Source organism: Carya illinoinensis, chromosome 15 (genome assembly GCF_018687715.1).
Source record: "Carya illinoinensis cultivar Pawnee chromosome 15, C.illinoinensisPawnee_v1, whole genome shotgun sequence".
Lineage (NCBI taxonomy): Eukaryota > Viridiplantae > Streptophyta > Magnoliopsida > Fagales > Juglandaceae > Carya > Carya illinoinensis.
The window spans coordinates 43,888,329-43,911,916 of NC_056766.1; the positions used below are offsets into that span (position 1 = coordinate 43,888,329).

The 23,588-nt window shown below is 39.2% G+C and overlaps 2 protein-coding genes and 1 pseudogene across 2 annotated transcripts; 1 reads left to right on the top strand and 2 right to left on the bottom strand.

The window, feature by feature from the left end:
* Nucleotides 1–469: 469 nt before the first annotated feature.
* LOC122296991 lies at nucleotides 470–1,868 on the top strand (annotated as a pseudogene).
* Nucleotides 1,869–1,989: 121 nt separating this feature from the next.
* Nucleotides 1,990–3,630, bottom strand: LOC122296495 (class V chitinase CHIT5b-like). Its single transcript, XM_043106254.1, has 2 exons — nucleotides 2,392–3,630; nucleotides 1,990–2,292 (listed from the first exon to the last, which is right to left on the bottom strand). Exons 1-2 carry the CDS (start codon nucleotides 3,548–3,550, stop codon nucleotides 2,264–2,266), a joined length of 1,188 nt encoding a protein of 395 aa, XP_042962188.1. The 5' UTR covers nucleotides 3,551–3,630; the 3' UTR covers nucleotides 1,990–2,263.
* A 2,721-nt stretch (nucleotides 3,631–6,351) lies between these two features.
* LOC122296494 lies at nucleotides 6,352–21,012 on the bottom strand. The gene is made up of 8 exons (XM_043106253.1): nucleotides 20,975–21,012; nucleotides 20,825–20,896; nucleotides 20,685–20,755; nucleotides 20,510–20,579; nucleotides 20,342–20,410; nucleotides 7,738–18,305; nucleotides 7,135–7,372; nucleotides 6,352–6,868 (listed from the first exon to the last, which is right to left on the bottom strand). Exons 3-6 carry the CDS (start codon nucleotides 20,701–20,703, stop codon nucleotides 17,261–17,263), a joined length of 1,203 nt encoding a protein of 400 aa, XP_042962187.1. The 5' UTR covers nucleotides 20,704–20,755; nucleotides 20,825–20,896; nucleotides 20,975–21,012; the 3' UTR covers nucleotides 6,352–6,868; nucleotides 7,135–7,372; nucleotides 7,738–17,260.
* Nucleotides 21,013–23,588: the final 2,576 nt, after the last annotated feature.

Here is a 23,588-nt window from a genome sequence, read left to right on the forward strand (position 1 = left end):
AGTTACATCGTTAATAAAATGGCGGGTGGAGTGAATTGAGCTGTTGACCAAACTGTGGTCGACCGGCGCATGTAGCTCAGCTTGTTTACATCAACCATTTCGAGATTTCTTATCATGTGAGTCTTTGATTGTGCAATATCTCTTCCTGCCTCAAACATTTATGTTTGAGCCAGGTATCAATCTTTTGCTAAACATCTTACATTAGATCTAGAAAAGGTATTGTCACTCCCGAGGATGGCCAAACGACAAATCCTCTGGGAAATAAGATAGCTGGCAATTGGAAGCCAGGAACCCAACAAATCACTCATGATCAAACAATAGGAGACGTACCGTATAAAGACCAACTATTTGCCAACCAAAGCTCCTCAACTTCAAGTAAATCTATACACAACCCAACAAACCCAAAGCAATCAGAGCATATAATATCGATAAAACCAGAGCTTTTAACGCGGCCAAGATCTTTGCGTAAATGCATGTACTCTTGCTATATATAGCAGCAATTCTTCAATCTAACAATGTCCAAAACACTGACAATGGCCAGCCGGAAACTTGTGTCAATCTTCTTGGCTATTTTTATCGTTGCTGGTTCCATAACTTCGTCGTCCAATGCTTCTGCTACTAGTTTAGCTTCCACTTATCGCAGAGATAGCTTTACCATCTCCATGTCCATCATCGGTGGCATTTCCTATACCATCTTCTGGTAGTGTCAATGGTATCAAAAGTGGCTATTGGCTTTCATCGCTAGCCGAGAAGTTCTCTCCCTCATTAATATTCACATCCTACTTCACCCACCTCTTTTATGCTTTTGTTATGCTTAACGCCACAACTTACCAGCTTGTGATCACGCAGCCTGATGACCAATGGATGGGATATTTTGCGGCTACCCTTCATGCCAAGACACCGCGAGCAAACGTCTTCCTATCCATTGGAGGAGCTGCTGCAGGCCTAGACACTTTCGCCATTATTGCACGCACCCCGAGAGAGCCGGGAAGCCTTCATCAACTCTTCCATTAGTGTGGCCAGGAAGTATGGCTTTGATGGCCTTGACCTTGATTGGGAATTCCCAAACACGCAAGAAGACATGTCAAGCCTCGCACTGCTCTTTAAAGAGTGGCGTGAAGCAGGAGTCTTGCACCTCTGGAAAACCCCGATTGCTCTTAAGTGCGGCCGTATATTTTGCGTCCAGTTTTTTCTTATCCAACATAACTAGCACATACCCTGCAGAAGTCATGAAGAAGTATCTTGATTTTGTTAGTCCTAACTGCTATGATTATCATGGAAGCTGGGACACTTCAGTCACTGGTGCACATGCTCTGCTCTATGATAAGGGCAGCAACATTAGCACCAGCTACGGTATTTCAACATGGATTGAGGTTGGGATTCCACCAGAGAAATTGGTCATGGGCATGCCACTTTATGGCAGAACATGGCAATTAAAAAGTCCAGGCGATAATGGGATTGGGGCTCCTGCAGTTGGAGTTGGAACTGGAAAAGGGTTTATGACATATAGTGATATAGTGGATTTCAATGCAGCAAATGATTCAAACGTGGTGTATGATGCGCAGACTGTATCAACATACTCATATTCTGGAACCAATTGGATTGGGTACGATGGGCCAGAATCGATTGAGAAGAAGGTTGAGTTTGCCAGGGCAGAAGGTCTTGGAGGGTATTTCTTCTGGGCTCTTGGATATGACGACCAGAACTGAAGCCTCTCTGCAGCAGGTGGGGGTTTCTTGCGTTTTAAGTCACAAATATTTACGATTCTTTTAGCCGTTTTTTTTTTTTTAAAGTCTTTCAACTGTTAAGACACTACTCCAAATTGTGGTTTATGTGTTTTGGCAGCTTCAAAAGCATGGGAGAGTTAAAGCTAATTTGCATGGAGCGCTGATCTGAGTCTGAATGTACGTGCGTGAACAAAATAACTTTCACTTGTTTTATGAAACGTGTAGACAGATATTATTGATTCTCTGCACACTTTGAAAGCCCTTTCTCAATCTCTATGAGGATATGTGAAAAGCGTCTCAAGAAAAATAAATGGACCCCAATGTTCATAGATTACAACACACAATGAAACTGAAATCTGACACCTGAATAAAATTTGGACACCAAACAGAGGAAAGAACGTATATGTCATTGACTAGAATTTTGCTAATAAAAAAAAGAAACTAAAATTCCGCTGGAAATCTGTAGTTTTATTTTACTGCAAATACGATGGCAGTGGCTGCACTAAATCTGCAATCGAAAGAAGGCCAAACAATGATCATTTGTCAACGATCCACGAACTTGAAGCTGCATGTCAAAGAGTTCATAAAAATGTCAACACTCTATATTGTACTGATGGAAAAAATGGCACTGCATATAAGATTGTATTCATGTAAAAGAAGATACCTTGCCCGGTTACCGTCCAATCATTGTCGTAGCCTAGTGCCCAAAAGAAGTACCCACGAAGTCCAAGTGCCTGAGCAAACAAAACCTTTGCTGTTGTCGACAGGGCATCATCGTATCCGACCCAAGATGTCCCTGTATACGAATAGGCAGAAACAGTGTCCACGTCATGTGCCACGGTGGCTTTGGTCCTCCTATTAAACTCCACCACCTGTACGTAAGTCAGCACACCGTCGTCTCCCGGACCGACGCCAACGGCAGGTGATCCAACCTCATGCAACTTTGGATCCTTGAGCTTCCATGTCTTACCATAGAGTGGCAAACCCATAACCAGCTTGTTTCCGGGCACTCCCGCTTTGAGCCACGACTTAATCCCATAGACCGAGCTTAGATTAGTTTTTGGGTCAAACAAGGCAGCATGAGCCCCTGTGACGGAAGTGTCCCATGATCCATGATAATCGTAACACATCACATTGACCCAGTCCAAGTTATTCCTGACTGCGGCCGCTGGATAGGAGCGGCGGCTGCCGTACATTAAGAATTCCGGCGAATAGTAGACGGCGGCAGTGAGCAATAGGGGAGGCCTATTTGTCATCTTAGCCTCCTTGCGGATTGCTTGGCGCCACTCTTTAAGTAAGAAGGCAAAATCATCCATTGCTTTTGGGCTTTCAGGGAACTCCCAATCGAGGTCAAACCCATCAAACCCATATTTACGTGCAACTCCTATGGTTGCATCTATGAAAACTTTCCGAGAGGAGGCTTTGGTGGCCATGACAGCAAAAGGGTCTGGCTCAATACCTCCTCCACCGATGGAGTAAAGAACCTTCACATAGCTATTCTTTCGATGGAGGGTGGTGGTGAAGTTTGAGAGGATCATGGCCGTCGAATCTGAGATGTCAAACCCAAAAGTAACATTGTTGGGCACAAGGAAAGCATACAATACATGGGTGAACAATGATGTGTTTATGGCTGAAGGCGGCAAATCATCCACAACCCATGAAGGATAATAACCAGCTTTGACCACCGGTGGCAGCCGCGAGGCAGCCATGGCAGTACTTCTAGCGGTGATGACAATGAACAAGGTGTAAACAATAGGAAGGATGGACAGCATGCTGTGGCTTGCCATAATTTTGAAATGTCTCTGCAGTGCTGGTTTCGTCATTATGAAGAGTGGGGCAGATTTTATATAGAAATTTAATATCCCCCTTGTTAGAACTTTGGATAGTTTTATATGTTTGTCAATGTCCCTACTCAACAAGAGAGATGTATTCAATGCAAGGAAAGGTATCGATTCTAGCAGCCAAATAAAAGTAAGAGATAAGGTCCCAAAATTATTTTAGGCAAAAATTAAAACCATTTGTCTAGAGGTTGACCAGTGCAGCACAACCAAGATGGTTTGACTAGCAGTTGAGGTTAGAAAAGGTGATAATTTTTCTAGAAACCCACCCATTGTGACCCATTCAGAGTTGCATCTATCTAGAAATTTAAAAGATGGATTAAAACTTAAAACAAAAAGAAGATAGGAAATTTAAGTCTCCAGTCTAATTAGTATCAAGCATGAGGTTGATGGGTTAGCACAAAATTAAAAAAACTAGGAGATGGAGCCTGGAGGTGTAACTGAATTTGTATTAGCTTCGGTCAATTCTCTACAATCAGCTATTTAATTTATCAATATGTTGAGTTATTATTTATATTTGGTTATTGTCCAAGGCATAATTCCTTGTTGGTTTTGAAATTTAGTATTGGTGCCATGAAACACGAGGGGGCAAAAAACGAGAGATAAAGAGTGGAACTGGCTTTTGGATTTTTAAATTCCAAAGAGATCCAAAGAGTGGAACCTACGTAGAAGTGTGCAGATTCTTGTGAGTGGATTCTTCTGCTTGTCCTGCTTTGATATAGATAGATATGCTTGTGGAAAAATGCTTTGGACATTAACATCCAAAGTGGAAGCTTCCACTAATGCAAAACCATCTCAAAGTTGAATATTGTAAGCAGGATATGGTATATAATATACATCTTAAATTGACTAAGTTCACTTATTGGCAGATGGGTCAGATTTCATACAAGTCTAAATGTGATTGGCAGTCAAATTGTATTTAAAATAGTCAAGATTTTCAACTTTCTCCATGATTAATTTTTCAGTACAATACCAATTATTCAAAATGGTAGAAAATATACTTTATATCTGTCTATTATGACAGTGCCTGAAAAAAAAGGTATATCCCATTTTTTGAGATGGACAGAAAGAATATCAGTTTGCATACCCACACACACACACACACACACACACAATTGCAGAGAGCATATCCTATCTCTTCCTTTCATTATGGCTTCTATGTGTGTATGAGTTGTGTTGTGTGTATATATATATTTATTATATTCAGCTTACTGCTCTTTTCTTTTTTTCCCCCTTAGTTTTAAGCATTTCATTACCTGATCTTCTGCCTTTTCAGCACTTTGGGGTATTTCAGCAGGATTCATACACGAAAGATCGAGGCTGCTATGTCAAATCCTTGGTTAGAATTTTATGTATCCTAAAGGAATACTTTTCTAAAACAGGACAAGTCCTCTGTTTTTTTAAACCTAATGACTATTTTAAAAATGCATCATTTTCATTTTTTTCAAACAAAAGTTAAACTAGTCAAAAACCGTTTTCTTTTACCCCATCTCTTGCAAATTCCAGCTCGTCGTGGTACTACTTAAGAAATTGGTAGTAACATACTAACAGTTTCAGTGTATTAATTTTGAGCATGGAATAAACTTCAACATTTATTGGTCTGTCTACTGGATTTTCTTGGACACACAATTCAGCTATTTGCAAACATCTCATGACCAATTTGCAAGATGAAGAGAAATCATCCAGTGATGGATCATTAATGAACTCCATGCCTTCATCTTCTTCCCAAAGATCATATGCCTGAAATAATTAAATCTTTACCCATCTTTATAATTCGAAGAAAGCAAAAATGGCTCAAGGGTTCATTCTTGCCATAATAACAATATCCATTCCTCTTGCCACTTATGATTTGCAAAGTAGAACTCCAAAGCTATAGATGTCATACTTCTTGGAAAACAATGACAAGAAAGTAAAGACAAAAATGAAATCAATAAACAATCAATCACACAACACATAATTTATGTGGTTTGGTAATTTGTATACATCTACAAAGCTGCAAATGATTTTATTATCTTAAGTATTGACAAAATATACTTTGGGGGCAAAAATAAACTGTTCAGACGGCTATATTATTCATTCATTACATATTTATAAGGTTATATAGCGGAAAACCGTAAATCCTAATTTCACAATTTTTACATTATTTGCTTGAGTGAGTTTCGAGTCAATTCTTTGTCTGATGTTTGCTCAAGCTAATTATTGAGCGAACTCTCTATCTGAGCTTTGGTTGAGCAACCTGTCACACGGACATTAAATAAACTCTGCTTGACGATTTTCAAGTCACAAGCCTTGTTGAAAATTCACCAAAAAACCGTAGCAAATTCTAGTTGGGTTGGGTCATCAAATCGGACAGCCACAAGAACACATCACACTCCACAAACCCAACAGGAGTACATACCCTTTCGAACCTATTCTGGAGGAACAAAGCCACTGCACTGCATATGTAAAATAGAGATGCTAGGAATAATGGGCGAGTGCCATAATACGCCAATGCTTGCCCTTTGCACAAGCATGAATCATCTATAGCATATATATATATATATATATATATAATTTTTTTTAAGCATTGGATTTGCTCTCGTTGAGCCATGACATCTAATTCTTCCTTAAATGACCATAAATTTGATTATTTAAATTTAAAATAATTTGAAAGGTCATATAAATAAATTCTTGACAATTTAAAATTTAAGAATCCCGAAACAATTTGTGTTCTTCCCTTTGTAATGCCTCGTTTATTTTTTATTTTTTATATTTAATTAAATATACTTAGTGATAGAAGAATTCCATTTCAGAAAACTTCACAATCAAGTTCTAGAAAAAGTATAAAAATTAACAACTTTACACTTTGCTCTAAGTATCATATACTTCGACAAGAAATCCAAAGAAAGGAAAATAGCCAAATTGGTTGAACCTACAAACAACTGACAATACAAACAAAAGTTAAAAATAAAAATCTCTTTAGTCAACCATGTCTCCCACAAAAAGCTAGCCTGGTTATCTTAATATTATTTGGGAAATTAGTGAACTAGGAGCTGAACAACTTCGTTGCTGTGATGTAGAACTGCTCCCCACATTTTCATCAGTTTTAATGGAGAAAGCTGGCTTTTGAGGTGTGGCAATAAGTCCATTGTCATTTATAAGCATTGAATAAACTTCCAACATTGTTGGTCTGTCCACGGGATTTTCTTGGACACATAACAAAGCTACTTACAAGCATCTCACAAGTTTGCATGGCGAAGATGAATCATCAAGTGATGGATCCATAAACTCCATGCCTTCACCTTCTCTCCACAACTCATATGCCTGAAATAATCCAATGTTCTCTACCTTTATATTTCAAAAGAAAGTCTTTGAGGTGCAGAAAGCTAAATCATAACATGCATTCCTCTTGCCACTTATGATTTGCAGAAGTAGAACTCCAAAACTATAGAAATCATATTTCATGGAGTATGTACCTTTTCTCACATATTCCGGAGGAACATAGCCACTACATTGTATATGTTAACAGAGATGCTGAGAATTTAACGAAGAGAAATGCTTGCAAAAAGCTACACAAGTTGAAGACTTACTATGTTCCAACAATCCTATTTGTGTTCGCTTCATGCTCATCTTTTCCAAAAAGTATAGCTATTCCGAAATCTGATATCTTTGGATTCATATCCTTGTCTAGTAAAATGTTGCTACCTTTGAGATCTCGGTGAATTATAGTAAAATTTGAGTATTCTTGGAGATATAGAAGCCCTTGAATAATCCCCTCAATGATGTGAACACGTTTTCTCCAATCTAAGATACACCTTACAATTGAATCTGCAGAAAATTTGAGTCATCAGTAGCAAGTGGTTACCCACAATAATACTAGTCAAACACTGAAAAAATAAGGAAAAGGAAATCATGGCTTTTAATGATCCCATGTGCTTAAATTTCTCGCCTCTTCTTTTTTCTGGATTGAGTAAGAGTGCTATCAAACTAGGATATATTATGAAGGAAAATGATAGACTTACAACCTTTTTATACAACTATGTTTTAAATGAGGGGCATTTTTGTAAAGTAATTTATTAAAGTAATATCACTATGAATACATACCCTCATTTTAAATACCCTCAGTTTGACTAGGAGTGGTATGAAACGAGGATATCTTACTGAAGGCAAATAATAGACAAACTGATACTCACCTCCCTTAGGAGGCTTGAATACCACCTCCTTTTTAGAGTAGTCAATACTGGTGTAGTTGGAAGCTAGCCAGTCCATCCCCAATATGATATTGAACCAAAACATCTGGAACACTACTAGGTTAGCTAGCATTAACCTTCCTTCAATGGATATTGGACACCCATGGAGAATCTTGTTACATATCACCGAATTCCCCGTTGGGATTGATACTACTAAACTGTGCCCCAACTTTTCAGCCTCTAAGGTATAGAACTTGGCATGGTCCACTAAAACAAATGAATGGGTAGCCCCACAATCAAACAAAACAATAGCTTCTTGGGAGAAAAGAGGGAGAATGCCTATGATTACATCAATGTTGTCCACAGCTTCTCCAAGAGTCAATGCAAACACTTGAGCTGGCACACTATTACGTTGAGTGTTGTCTCGTGTCGGTGATCTGGAACTCTGAGGTGGGTTGGGCTTCTTGTTATCGTCCAATAGTAATGGGCATTCTCTAATGTAATGACAGGATTTACTGCATTGGAAACACAATCCCACTTCTCTTCTGCATTCTCCAATGTGTGCTCGATAGCAAAACTTACAAAGATTATTCGGTTGGTTCAGGTGATTGCCCTGCATTGACCTCTGACTTGAGCTGCTCCCTTCATTTCTCTTCTTCCACGGCCCTTGATTTGTGCCAGAGAAGGACCCCGGTGGTGTAGTTCTCTTCCTTTGATCTTGATGTTCTGTAGTTCTTTTAAGCCTTATCCACTAATTTTGAGTAGTTCTGAATTTAAAATGCCACCACTCATTCATATATTTTGTGGTTCAGACCCTCCTCAAATTTCCGGGCCTTCTTATCTTCATCGGGGATCAAATAAGAGGCGAAGCGCTACAGCTCTAAAAATCTGATAGCATATTGGTGCACTGTCATAGTCCCCTAATCTAAATTGGCAAAAACTCCTTGGCTTTAGCACCTGAGACCAATCTCGGGAAGAAGCGGTCGAAGAAGATCTGTTTGAAATGGGGCCATGAAATGACTCCTCTCCCATCAGCTTCCCTGATGGTTCTCTCTGAAATCCACCATTGTTCAGCTTCACCATTGTCTATGCAATTCAAGAATCGGAGAATTTCATCTATGTCCTAGGTCTAATCCTCTGCCAAGGCCAGGTTGCTTCTTCCATCAAATGAGGGAGGGTGCATTAAATTAAACTGTTCAAAGGTACAACTCTCTTCACTATTGTTGCAGTTGCGACCTGAGGGATTCTGGGCAATCTCTGCCATTAATTGTTGCGCTATTGCTCGGAGTACGTCAAAAGTGCTCGTATTGGCTTCTCCTTCATCATTAGATGCGTTCAAATCCAAGAGGTTTTGTACATGACAAGAAGGTGGCATCTTGAAAACTTAGATTTAGTTAAGCATTCCAAATAAAAGTACTCATGTAAAAGTATAGTCGCCAATGCAACTACAAAATACATAAATATAAATAGAATAATTCAAATTCTATCTTATCCTTTCCTACCCATATCTTACACCAACTTGAAAACACAATCCAAAACCTTAAGTCTCATTAAAATCATGCAATAAAGTTTGCAAAAGTACAACCCTTAAAATTTGATCAAAACCTATGTACTAAAAGCCACAGAACCTAAAACCTCAAATCATATCCAAATCCTTTCTTACCATTTGTAGTCTTAAACTTGACATTGAGTCAACTTGCATACTCTTCAGAATCTGTCATCATAGTTACCATCAATATCATTCTTAAGTCAGTAGCATCTAAAACATCAAATGTCACAAACCTAAAACCTCAAATTTCCAAAAACACATTCCATAAAGTCTACAGAATCTAAAACTTGGCTCTAATACCAACTATAACATCTCGTACCCAAAGGGTCAAGGAGTTAGTTCTTGTTACCTGAAAATCATCTCCCAACAATACACATATATACTCCAAAGATCACAATGAAAGCAACTCCACAACTTGTAAAACTCCCTTAGTAAAATTATACATACTTCCACAAAAAAATAACATCACCGAAATCCTCCAACACATATAATAATAATAAAAAAGACTCCACAAGGTCTAATAAAATCAGCATGTTTTCAACAAAACCAAACCAAGAAAAATGACAAAGTTTTCAAATTAAAACTCTTCAAACTCCTACTGTAATTATCCCACTGCACTAAACTAGTCTCACCCACGCATTCTAACCTTGTTTACCAGCCGAAACATCAAGATCATCTGAAATATTGAAAGTCATCAAGATCATCTGAAATATTGGAAGTCATTGGGTGAGTTATCGACAACTCAATAAACAGTGAACATATATTAGTGTGTAAACATGAGCCAGTAACAGAATGCAGAACAAAACATGTTATCAAAATATCAGAGCGACAATTCATAAATATTTATATGCAAAGTCCTTTAGCATAGCATAACTAAGAATCATCATATCCAAACATATTTCATGTTTATATCCTGTGGTAGGATTATGCAAACCCCAGCATCCAATCCAGCAGAAACAGAATGTGAAATCTTCCCCTTATCATTCTTGAAGCCCCGAGTGTGCACACAAGAAATACCATATAGAAAATCACTTTGTTTCTAAAGTGGGTGCACCAAAAATAGAGATGTTGGTACCAACATAATAACATAGGCCACAGTTTTACACCCGTGGTAAGGTCACAACAAAAGACAGAAATAGAATGTCATGTCAAAGGTTTCTATATGCAATATCATATCATAATAGAGTATTGAACATATATAGATCATATTCTTATCATCCCTCATAAAACTTTCATATTTCATATTTGCTCTTGTTATACAGTTGAGAAACAAAGGGCCAAAAAAGCTCATGTTTACACCAATCATAACAAAAACTATTTTTCTTTTTCTTATTCGGATATAGTGAGTTATGCAGAAAAATGACCAAGGTGGTTTCCAATGTTCCATAACAAAATAGGAATAGTTTTCTATAAAAATCAAACTCGGTCCATTTAGGCAAATTTGAGCATAGGAGTACCGCTTATCTGACTCTTGCTGAGAATTACCTAAGCCTTGAACTCAAACTCTAGCAATATCACAACCTAACTAGAAAAGTATTCACTAACGTGTTAATAATCTACACAAGTGTAAATTCAATCTAACTAACAAAATCCCATAATTCCAAACTATATTTCAGCACACACAATTCTATCGTAATGTCTCAGTTTCTAATCATGACACAAGCTCAACCTCCACAACTCACTACACCAATATTTTGCCCAACCTCCTCAAATGCACTTAAATAATCATCACACTCAAATCAAGTGAAACAACCACACTTTCAAGCCAACCAACTTACTCCCGACATGTCAAACAACCAATCAGCCCACATGTGGCGCCCTTGATCCCCACATGCGAAAAAGTGAAAATTGTGACACTAGGAAGAGGACCACATGGGTCACGCATCCTAATCTTCAAGTGCTTAGTGTGTGTGCAACATGCAATTAAGTGTGCATTTAAAATAATCGCAGTGGAAAAATAAAGGGCATCCAACTAAGTATCAGAATTTTAAAATAGTACAACGAAATAAAAATCCTCAAAAAGGTTATACAGTCATCCGACAAAATAAATAAAAGGAAAATAGATAGCATAAGAGAAACAAATCCCAAAATCAACAAGCAACACCAACAAGTCACTCTTCCGGCAGAGTCACTCCCTCAGGCTCAAAATCTTCCTCCGCAACAAAGTCTACAGATAGGAATACCACAATGAGATTATGAAATCTCAGTAAGCAAGCAACCAAGCAACATCCAAGAGATTAAAACACATTAATACAACCAACATGTCCACAGCCACACAGTAAGACATGCAAGAACCAAATCCATCATTTTCCCTGAAAATGACACATTTACCAAAGTCTTCCCTTGCAACAAAGTCTACAGATAGGAATACCACAGTGAGATCATGAAATCTCAGTAAGCAAGCAACCAAGCAACATCCAAGAGATTAAAACACATTAATACAACCAACATGTCCACAGCCACACAATAAGGCATGCAAGAACCAAATCTATCATTTTCCCTGAAAATGACACATTTACCAACACGCCAAAAACCCATTTGGCCCAAAACATATCCATTTATTATGCATGCGCCATGGTCTCCCTTAGAGACCGTCCGCACATTTTGGCTCCCTTAATCACACCAAGGGTAACGACCGCACATGTAACTTTGTAACAAACAAAACCCAACTTTGCGCCCAGCACATTTGTGACCAAGCATCCACTAGCCCCCACCAATAGAGGGGCCACGAAATTGGCACGAGAGCATAACCATCTCATTTGATCCTATTGTTGCCCAACGACAACCCAGGGGATGTCCCTCAGTTTATTAAACTCTCAAGTGACCAGAGGAGCTCCACCGAGATAATATCCCATCTTGACTTAGGGTCGTGATGCTCACGCACCCTCAAAATATTACCAAGACACAAAAACCCAGTTTTCATATCACACATGGCATAACACAGTACAATTAAATAAGCCAAACAAATATTAATAAAGTAAATATGCAGATGCATGCAGATAGGATATTGAATGACATGGCATAACACATCAAACAATATACATAATTGCAAACAATCACAAACATAGATCCACAAGCCAACTACACACATAATCCCATCCTCCGTTTTTGGTTCAAGGCCCAAACCAACCTCAACCACAGTTTCAATTTTACAACGATCCGCCGAACCCACTAGACTGCAGAAAAATGTTAATGTAAAAATATTGTTTAAATCTCAAATAGGTTCATTGGGAGATTACTTACAACAGTGGAAAGGAAAATATGGAAGATCAAAGGTGTGCTAGATCACAGGTGACGCTAAAAGTGGCGGAGCAACGGCAAAGGCTAGCCGTGGGCTTCAAAACTTGAAAATAGAGGGGGAGGCTAAAGGGAAGCTTGAACTGAGCATGAAGGAGCTAATGGAGGTCGGTGGAGTTGGTGGTGGCGGCTAGAAGTCGTGGGTGGCATTGTACAGTGGTAGATCTAGCCTTTTGAGGGAGGGAGATCCATTTCTGGTTGGGTGCGTGATGGAGGAGAAGTGGCTGCCATAAGGGCTGGGTTCGTCGGAGGGAAGGGTTGCTGATGAAGGGAGGAGCTGTTGGTGGTGTAGGGTTGCGCCACGGTGGCATTAGGAACTTTGGAGAGGGGAATCCGTGGGTTCTTGCATGTGCGCGTGCGTTGGGAGAAGGTGGCTACGAGATGGAGGCTGAGTTCGACGGTGGAGGCTCGCCGACGTGAGGTGGTGGTGGTGGTGATGTGGTCAGTGACTAGCGGTGGCCGGGGGTGGAGCTGGGCTTAGCTAAAGGAGAGAATCGGGTGAGAAGGAGGAGGGGTTCCATTGGGCTGCAGGGGGAGGGAAGAGAGAGGGAAAAAGGAAAATGGGAATAAAAAAGATAGGGACTTGGGTAATTAATTTAGGCCCTTCATCCTAGGATTTTCAATCTAATCTAACAGTGAGGATCAAAACACTTGTTTAACTAAAAAAATATAGCAACTTAGTAATAATAAAATAAAATAGTAAAATCCACAAATAAAATAATTTGAAATAAAGGGCAATTAAATAATAGACAAAAATTAATAACAAGAAAAAGCACATTAATATAAATTACACAACTTAGGCAGTGATAACGATAAAATACTATAACCAAAATAATAATAACCAATTTAAAATAAAAGAACCAATAAGAAGATTTTTTTTTTTTTAATAAGTAGAATCAATAAGAATAATTAGCTAAATAAATATTTAAAAACATGAAAAAATAAGGGATATCACATCCTTCCCCCCTAAAAATAAAAAATTTTGTCCTTAAAATTGGCAAGGTCAAACATTAACGCTCAGGTAAGATATAAGATTTGACTTAGAACACTTGAGAAAAACATACCATCAATGACGCCCAAACAAAAAAAGGTATTGCTCTCTCATGTCTACATCTCTCTCCAAGAGAAATCTTGAACCAACTGATCTCCCCATGACACCTTCACTAAAGGTATCGACTTGGATAATCTTTGCTCTTTCCAATCTACAATCTGTGTCAGTACAACTTCATAGGTAAGGTTAGGCTGGAGTTGAATAATTTCTGGGTCGACAAAATGCGGCTCTGACTATCTTAAGCTCTTCTTCAATTATGATACATGGAAGACATCATGAACCTCTCCAAAATAATCCGACAAGGCAATCCTATAAGGTACAGGCCCAACCTTCTCCAAAATCTGAAAAAGGGTGACATACCTCGGGCTAAGTTTCCCTTTCTTACCAAAATGCTTGACGCCTTTCATATGAGAGACTTTGAAGTATATCCAATCACCTTCCTCGAAAGACATGTCTCTTCTTCTTGTATCCGCATAACTTTTCTGATGACTCTGAGTTGCCGCCATCTTGTCCCTTATAACTCGAATATGCTCTTTCATCTTGTAGTCGTATATTGAGAGAGAAATTACAAGAGATATTATTCATTGATCTTCTGACCTTATACATACTCCATACAAATGACACTAACACCCTCATATACACTAATTACAACCATACCCTCTACACCTCTTGAACTAATTCAGGCCTAATTAGTTTGCTCTCACCGACTTCATCCCAACACAACGGTGATATGCACTTTCTCCCATCAAGAGCTTCATAAGGAGCCATCTGAATGGATGCATGGAAGCTGTTGTTGTATGCGATTCTATAAGAGGCAAATGATTCTCTCAACTTCCCTTGAATTCCAAGACTGAAGCTCGCAACATATCCTAGAGAGTCTGAATCGCGCGTTCTAATTGGCCGTCGGTTTGAGGGTGATAAGCACTGCTAAACTTCAATTTGGTGCCCAAGGTTGCCTGCAAACTCTTCCAAAAATGAGACGTGAACCGCGGGTCCTGATCCGACACTATGCTCTTGGGTATCTCAGGTAGACGTACTATCTCTTTGACATACGAGTCAACTTTCACAAAATGTTGGTATTAGTGATAGGTAGGAAATGGGCACTCTTGGTCAATTGAACATTAATCACTCATATCGAGTTCTTTCCACTAGAAGTCCTTGACAAACCCACTACTAAATCCATAGCAATATCGTCCCACTTCCACTCAGAAATAAAGAGGGGTTGAAGTTTACCAGCGGGCCTTTGATGCTCAGCTTTAACTTGACGGCATGTGTTATATCTCTCAACGAACATAGCAATGTCCTTCTTCATCCCTTCCCACCAAAAACTTCTCTTTAAGTCTTGGTATATTTTCGTGCTTTCGGGGTGAACCGAATAAGGGGTTGCATGAGCCTCAACCAAAACCCGCTCCTTAAACTTTGAATTTTGAGGAATCACCCTATGATTTCAGAACTAGAGAATACCATCTTCATCCAAACTGAAATGGGCGGGTCTTCTAGACTTCCTAACTCTCTTCCTGATATCTAACAACTTCGGGTGCCTTTTCTGGAGAGTCTTCAATTCCTTAGAATCAACAACTCAGACATCAAGAATCGAAGCTAACACCTCTTCTTGCTGTGAACTCTCAACAAGAAGTCTTCTCATCCCATAGAGGAGAGAGTCCAACCCTGACAACTTGGCCTCATCCATCAAATGAGACTTCCAACTCAGTGCATCTGCAACTTGATTCGCCTTCCTTGAATGATACTTGATCTCGTACTGATAATCGCTGATCAACTCTAACTATTGTCTCTGTCTCATATTAAGGTTCTTCTGAAAAAACAGATGCGTCAATCTCTTATGGTCAGTGTAGACTTCGCAAACTTCTTCATACAAATAATCCTGCCAAATCTTAAGGGCAAAGATCACACCTGCCAGTTCCAAGTCATGCGTGGGATAGTTCTTGTCATGATCCTTTAATTGATGGGAAGCATAAGCAACAACTCACCTGCATAAGAATACATCCTAAACCAAACTTGGATGCATCACTAAAAACCACAAACAGCTTGTGCAGCTCAGGAAGTGCCAAAACGGGCGTAGTAGTCAATCTCTTTTTCAACTCTTGGAAACTTTCTCACACTTGTCAGTCCAAACAAACTTAGCATTTTTCCTAGTCAAAGCAATGAGGGGTCCAGACAATCGAGAAAATCCTTCCACAAATCTTCAATAGTACCCGCCAAGTCCTAAGAAACTACGAATCTCACACATAAATGAAGAGCGCGGCCATGCCAAAATAGCTTCTACTTTGCTAGGATCTATTACTACACCATCCAGGGAAATGACATATTCAAGAAATCTGACTTCTTCTAACCAAAACTCGCACTTGCTGAGCTTCACGTATAGCTAATGATCTCTCAACTTTCCCAAAACTAGTCGAAGGTGACAAGCATGCTCCTCCCAATCCCGAGAATACATCAAAATGTCTTCGATGAAGACCACCACAAATGAATCCAGATAAGGTCAAAACACCCAATTCATCATGTCTATGAAGGCTGCAGGGGTATTAGCTAGTCCAAAATGCATCACTTTGAACTCGTAATGTCCATACCTTGACCTAAAGGCAGTCTTGGCTATATCCTTATCTTTTATTCTCAACTGATAGTACCCCAACCTCAAATCAATCTTTGAGAAGGTAGTTGACCCTTGAAGCTGATCAAACAAATCATCAATCCAAGAGAGTGAATACTTATTCTTGATGGTCACCTTGTTGAGCTCTCAATAATCAATACCCATTCTAAGGGTACCATCCTTCTTGACAACAGCACTAGCACTCCACAAGGCAAAGTACTAAGTTGAATAAACCCCTTATCTACCAGCTCTTACAATTGAGTTTTCAACTCCTTAAACTCAGTCAGTGCCATGTGGTAAGGAGCCTTATGCACTGGTGCCGCTTTGGGTTCCAAATCAATGGTGAACTCCAACTCGCGAATAAGAGGCAAACCGGACAAATCATCCGCAAACACATCAAGGAACTCTTCCACAACTGGTATATCCACTATGGACTTCTTCATAGATGGCATAGGCACCACTTGAACCAAAAAGGTGTCCGCCCCACTAGCTTATTCTTTCTTCGCTTGAATTGCAGATATGACTGTAGGTCTCGTCTTCAGCTTACTTCCCACAAAATCCAAATAGGCTCCTCCAGGGAGTTGAAAACTGACTACTCGACTTAGACAATTGATACTAGCAGAATGCCGATACAACCAATCCATTCCAAGAATAATGTCGAACCCAAGTAACTTGAACACAATCAGCTCTGCATCAAGTGTCCTCCCACCAAAATCCAAAGGAAAACCTCATGCGACTTTTGAGCACCACACAGTCTCACCATTAGGTAGTGCCACTACCAAATATTGTGGTAAGGGTTCCGTGGCTAGATTACACATTCGTGCAAAAGTGGCAGACACAAATGACTAAGATGCACCCGAATCAAACAAAGTGCAAGCATAAAACTCATACAAATGAATCCTACCCGATGCAAACATAACTACTAATGAAATCCAAAGGTCAAACCACACAAGGCATCAATTCCAAAAGATTGAATTAAATCCAAACTTGTAGTGACTCCTGCGTCCTGAGTCTCTAGAGCCTAGTGGTCAACATCGCCGAGGGTCACCGCATAAACCCGAGCTTGCACTACTTGCCTCTGGTTGGCCCTACCACCACGTCGGCCTCCACGGTTCACCTGAGCTGGGTTAGGGCACTCGCGAGCAAAGTGCCCTGACTGACCGCATCTATAACACTGAGTCCCACCCTGTCGGCACTCGCCTATGTGGGCTCTGTTACATCTACCGCAGACTGGGGCTCGGCCTCCCATACGAAGTCCAGTAGATGCCTGTAGTCGGGCCCCAGTCCTTAATACAAACTTATGTGGCAAGTTGGAACTGCTCCCTTCTCCAGCAAAGTTCTGCCTCTTATGACCCAGAGGGGAGCCTACCTCAACATTGTGTTCCCTCTCAGCAATAGAGGCCACCTCGACCAACCTCTGAAAGCTCTGGATTTGCAGGCAAGCGACCTGCTGGCGGATCTGTTGGCGTAGCCCTTCCTGAAAACGTTCGGCTTGCATCTCTTCGGTGGCGATGAGATGGATTGCAAATTTCCCGAGCTCCATAAACTTTTGGGCATATTGTTCAACGGTCATGTCCCCTTGGACCAAGTTGTTGAATTCTCGCGCCTTCTGTCGCCTCACAAAAATAGGAAAGAAACGGTCGTCAAACTCTTTCATGAAGCGCAACCAAGACACAGCTGCGAATGATCCCAACTCCATCTCTAGGAGTTCCCGCTTGGTCTTCCACCAATCAGCCGCTTCACCTTGCAACAAATAACTTGCATATAGCACTTTCTCGGCCTCTGTACAACCGAAAACCTCGAATGTCCTTTCAAGATCTCTAATCCATCTCCTAGCCTGAAGTGGATCTTCTTCTCCCGAGAAAGTAAGGGTCCAATGCACTAAAAATTGCTCATAGGTGCACCCGACTTGTACCTCCCTACGCTGCTCTCCCTGCGGCTGCTGAAAGTTCTGTTGGAGGAACTCTGTCAGTCGATTTAATTCCCTAGCCACGGCGTAGAACCCGTTACCTCGCGGCAAATCATCCTCAGGTCCACCTTGCGGCATTCTTGGTCGTACCATCTTCCTGCCATAGCATAACCATTAACCCCACTTTTCAACTCAAACAAAACAAAACAAAATAAAACATAATAAAGTAACATAAAATAAAATGATTTCAAATTAAAGCTTTAAAAAAAATAGTACTGCACCTACGAGACATGTGGTTTTACTAAGAGCCGAACTGCTCTGATACCACCTATGGTGTGGAAGTTGTGACATCAGGATGAGGACCGCACGAGTCATGCACCCCACCAGCAGAAGGGCCATAGAATCGGCACAAGAGTATAATCATCTCATCCGATCCTACGACAACCCAGGGTATGACACTCAATTTATTACTCTCCCAAGTGACCAGGGAGCTCCACCGAGATAATGCGTCATCTCGGTTTGGGGTCGTGATACACACGCACTCTCAAAATATTACCAAGACACGAAAACCAAATTTTCATATCACACATGGCATAACACAGCACAATTAAATAAGCCAAACAAATATTAATAAAGTAAATATGCAAATGCATGCTGACAGTATATTGGATGACATGGCATAACACACATTAGACAATATACATCATCGCAAACAGTCACAAACACAGTTTCCACAAGCCAACTACACGCGTAATCTCATCCTCTGTTTTTGGCCCAAGGCCCAAACCAACCTCAACCACAGTTTCAATTTTACAATGATCCACTGGGCCTAAGGCCCAGCCCAACCAACCAGACTACAGAAAAACGTTAATGTAAAAATATTGTTTAAATCTCAAATAGGTTCATTGGAAGATTACTTACAACAGTGGAAAGGAAAATATGAAAGATCAAAGGTGTGCTAGTTCATGGGGTGACGCCAAAAGTGGCGGAGCAGAACCGGAGCAATGGTTTCCAAAGGCTAGCTGTGGGCTTCAAAACTGGAAAATAGAGGGAGAAGCTGAAGGGAAGCTTGGGCTGAGCATGGAGGAGCTAAGGGAGGTTGGTGGAGTTGGTGGTGGCGGCTGGAGGCCGTGGGTGGCAGCGCACGGTGGTAGATCTAGCCTTGAGAGGGGGGGAACCCATTTCGGGTTGGGTGCATGATGGAGGAGAAGGGGCTGCCATGAGGACTGGGTTTGGTGGAGGGAAGGGTCACTAGCAAAGGGCGGAGCTGCTGGTGGTGTGGGGCTGTGCCATGGGGGCGCTAGGAGCTGTGGAGAGGGGAACCCGTGGGTTCTTGCGTGCGTTCATGCATGTGTAAGAGAAGGTGCCTGCGAGATGGAGGCTCGGCTCGGCTCGACGGTGGGGGCTCGCCGGCATGAGGTGGTGGTGGTGATGTGGTCAATGACCAGCGGTGGCCTGTGGTGGAGCTAGGCTAAGCTAAGGGAGAGAATCGGGTGAGAAGGAGGAGGGGTTCCATCAGGCTGCATGGGGACGGAAGAGAGAGAGGGAAAAAGGGAAATGAGGAAAAAAAAGATAGGGGCTTGGGTAATTAATCTAAGCCCTTCATCTTACGGTTCCCAATCTAATCTAACGGTGAGGATTAAAACACTTGTTTAACTAAAAAAAAATACAGCAACTTAGTAATAATAAAATAAAATAGTAAAACCCAAAAATAAAATAATTTGAAATAAATTAAATAATAGACAAAAATTAATAACAAGAAAAAGTACATTAAAATAAATTACACAATTTAGGCATTGATAATGATAAAGTACTGTAACCAAAATAATAATAACCACTTTAAAATTCTTACTAATAAGAATAATTAGCAAAATAAATATTTAAAAATACGAGGAAATAAGGGATCACAAGTGACATATAAAGTAATCAAACGGCCAAAAAACAACATATTAAGCAAGCAATCAGCCAGCCCAAACAACCACACATCAACCCCAAACGGCCACACTTCAACCCAAACAGCCACATACATCATCCCAGACAGCCACACACATCAACCCAAACAGTGTCCACACTTCGACCCAACTCTACAATTTCCAACACCCAAACAGAGACAGCGTAATCTTCTACTAGGTACCAATGTACAAATCACGTAAATAACAACATAAAGATGATACTAATGCTCGATTATCTTACCCAAATTTCGTGCGGTGGATTCTCAATATCGGTGGCGAGAAGACGCTGTCAAGGACTGATTTCAATGCCCTGTGATACAAGGCAGTGACGTTAAAACCTAATTTAAACAGTGGGTAATACCCGACGGAAAGGACAATTATCGAACGGGGTTGATCAACCGAGACATACCTTGCAGGTGAGAGGATGTCTCTGGTGACCCTTAGTCCGTCGCAGTTCAAACCAAAGAAAGAGTGTGTGTCTGCGTGAGTGAGGACCCGAGGGGTTAGAGAGAGGGCATTGTGTGACAGAGGAAATAAATCAAATGGGGAAACGGACTACCAACAGAGACAGCAAAGAGACTTACCGGCGTGGAGCTCGTGCATAGAGGAGTGGGCAAAACAGAAAGGCGTCGGCAACGAACCCACCGTGGCGTAACTACACCGAATTTGACAAGGATATATTAAGTCTCAGAGCAGAGGAATATCCCGAGAGAGAGAGAGCTACCGAAATCCAATGACAACCGACAAAAATCGCAACACCAAATGAAACCGCAGGGGAGGGAGAGAGATGGAGCAACTGTTGGGAGAGAGAGAGTGAGCACCTGTGGATTAAGTGAGAGAGAGAGAGAGATGGAGGGGGCGTACGAAGGCTTACCTGCGTGACGAAGGCAGCCGAACAACAGGAGGCCCATGAAGCCCAACCCAAATTAATTGGGTTCATAACAGATTGAGCGATCTGCAAGAGAAAATTCTTGAGGGAGTCGAAAAATCGAAGTGGCACTGGGAGAGACCGAGAGAGTAACTTTGAGAGAGTCTGAAAAGGAAATCGTGGGGGGGTGGGGGTAAAAGAAGAAAACTCATCCAACGGCGTCATTCTGAAAGCAACTGCCTCATCGCGGGCCTGGGCATGGGCTTGGGCCTAGGTGTAGCAATGCATACCTTTCGGCTCCATTACTCTGCTAACTGTTAAGTAGAATTATTATCGACATAATAATATTATACATCACATTTCAATTTTATTTTTATTTTATTATATAAAATATGACATATTTATTATTAATTAAATTATAAAAAATTATTTATTAAAAAAATCATCTAATAGTGATAAATATAATACATTTTATATAATGAGATAATAATATGGTGTCTTCTTAATTAAAGTGTAATGAATTGTGAAGTGTGCAATTGTTTATTAAAATGGCTGATTTGATGAGTGTGCAATTCATAATTTTTCAATATTTTTCATCTAAGAATGTTGTCTTACTTTAGACCATGGATTGTCATAGCTCATCCAATTTTTCTTTTAACGCTTCAAGGGAGAAACAAGTTCTATCTGAGTCTATATTTTAAAAAATTAGTCAATAATATAATTGAAGCTCTATTAAAATAATTATAAAAAATAATAATTTCTCATTTCTAAATAATACGGGATCTTATATTCCACATACTCTTATCACTTATCATTCAATATGGGCTAGTTATCACAAACTATGTCGGATACTATTTGAGTTTTGAGCTTTCGTTAGAAAATGTTATGTGTATCTTTATGTGATAGAAATCAATACTCATCATGCAAATACTCTCAATTCTTCATAATCTGTAATTTAGGGGTTTAGTTTGGCATTTGCACTCCTCAAAACTACTTGTCTTCCTGCCTAACAAAGAGGCACAAAACTCTAAAAAGATGCAACACTAAGAGAAAACTCTAAAAAGTATTAATTAGTTATAAAATTTGAAATTATTTTATGAAACTCACAAGTCAAGCTAAGTAGTCTTGAAATTTGAAATTATGATGGTTTTTTCAAGAACAGATTAATCTAAATTATTGTATGAAAATTAAATACGTAAATAAACAAGAGTCTTATAAAAAATTTACCCAAAATCGAAATCATAATCATTTCAAAAATTTAAACCAAATATTTATTAACAAGGTAAAAATTAATATATATAAATAGAAGATTTGGGAAAAAAACAACTTATGTTACCCAAACTCAAGGAAGATTTAGTTTTTCTTACCATATGTTTTGCATATTCACAATTTTAAGGTAGTTCAATATAATCAATGTATAATTTGGACCGGATACCCATATTAGTTTGGGTATGAATCATTCTTATCAGGTTGGAAAGAATTCATCATTGAATTATAAACTTTCATACCTCGATCATTTGGACGTCCAATTTGACCCATCTTTCTTTTCTTTAATTTGTAGTCTCATTCAAATGCTCATGAAAAAATGAAAATTAATTTCACCATCTTGAAATAAAAATAATATTAAGCATCTTCAAAATTTAATTTCCATCCCACATCTCAAATCTAAAAGCAATATTTTGCAAATAAGAATTTGAAAAGCAATTCTCAACTCCAAGAAAAACAACATAATTAATTGTTCTTTTTTAAAGAAAATTTTTATTCATTATCCCCGATCACACTTATTTTTATTTTTATTATTTTTTTCTCTTACCAATTAATATATGGTGTATGGATAATGAGTAAAAGAATTCAATTATTTTAAGAATAATAAAACCAAACAAATTTAAAATATATAAAAATAAAATAAAAATAAGTGTAGTGTATGTAGTGTAGGAATAATGAGTAGCAAAACTCTTTTTAAAAACAAAAAATCAGGGTAAAACCTTAGTTTTATTGATTAGCCATCATTTATGGCAGATGAATACCTTATACAAACAGGAGTAAGTGGTTATGCAACACTCGTATAAAAGAACTATAATCCTTAATAAAATCTAGTTAAAATCAAATACGAGAGAAAAGAAAATTAATGACGCAATGTAGAAGTTCCTGCACGATCCAAAGAAAAGAGACCAACCATCATGTGTTTAGATAATTCATAAAGGCAGGTAAAACTTTCAGTATTGCCCGTAGTGCCAAATGAAGCAAATTATATCAAGGCATTTCCTTTTTGTATACATGAAATATATCAAATTGAAAAGAACTTTTGAAATGAAGAATGTCATCCCCCCAAAATATTGAAATAAGACTAAGGGGCATCAAATTATTATTGATAACATATTCAGTTGATAACATAAAGTAAAAGACAATTTATTATGGAGTTAGACTCTCTTCTTATTGATAACATACAGTTAAACTCTCTTTTGATTTTTATTTGGCAAAGTTTTTGGCAGAATTCTTTTACTTATGTATTTAATTTTCATGCTCTTGTTTACTTACATATTTTATTTTCATGCAATAAATTGAATTTTATATTTTTGGGAGAAATTCTCATAATTCAAATTTTGAAACTAATTAAACC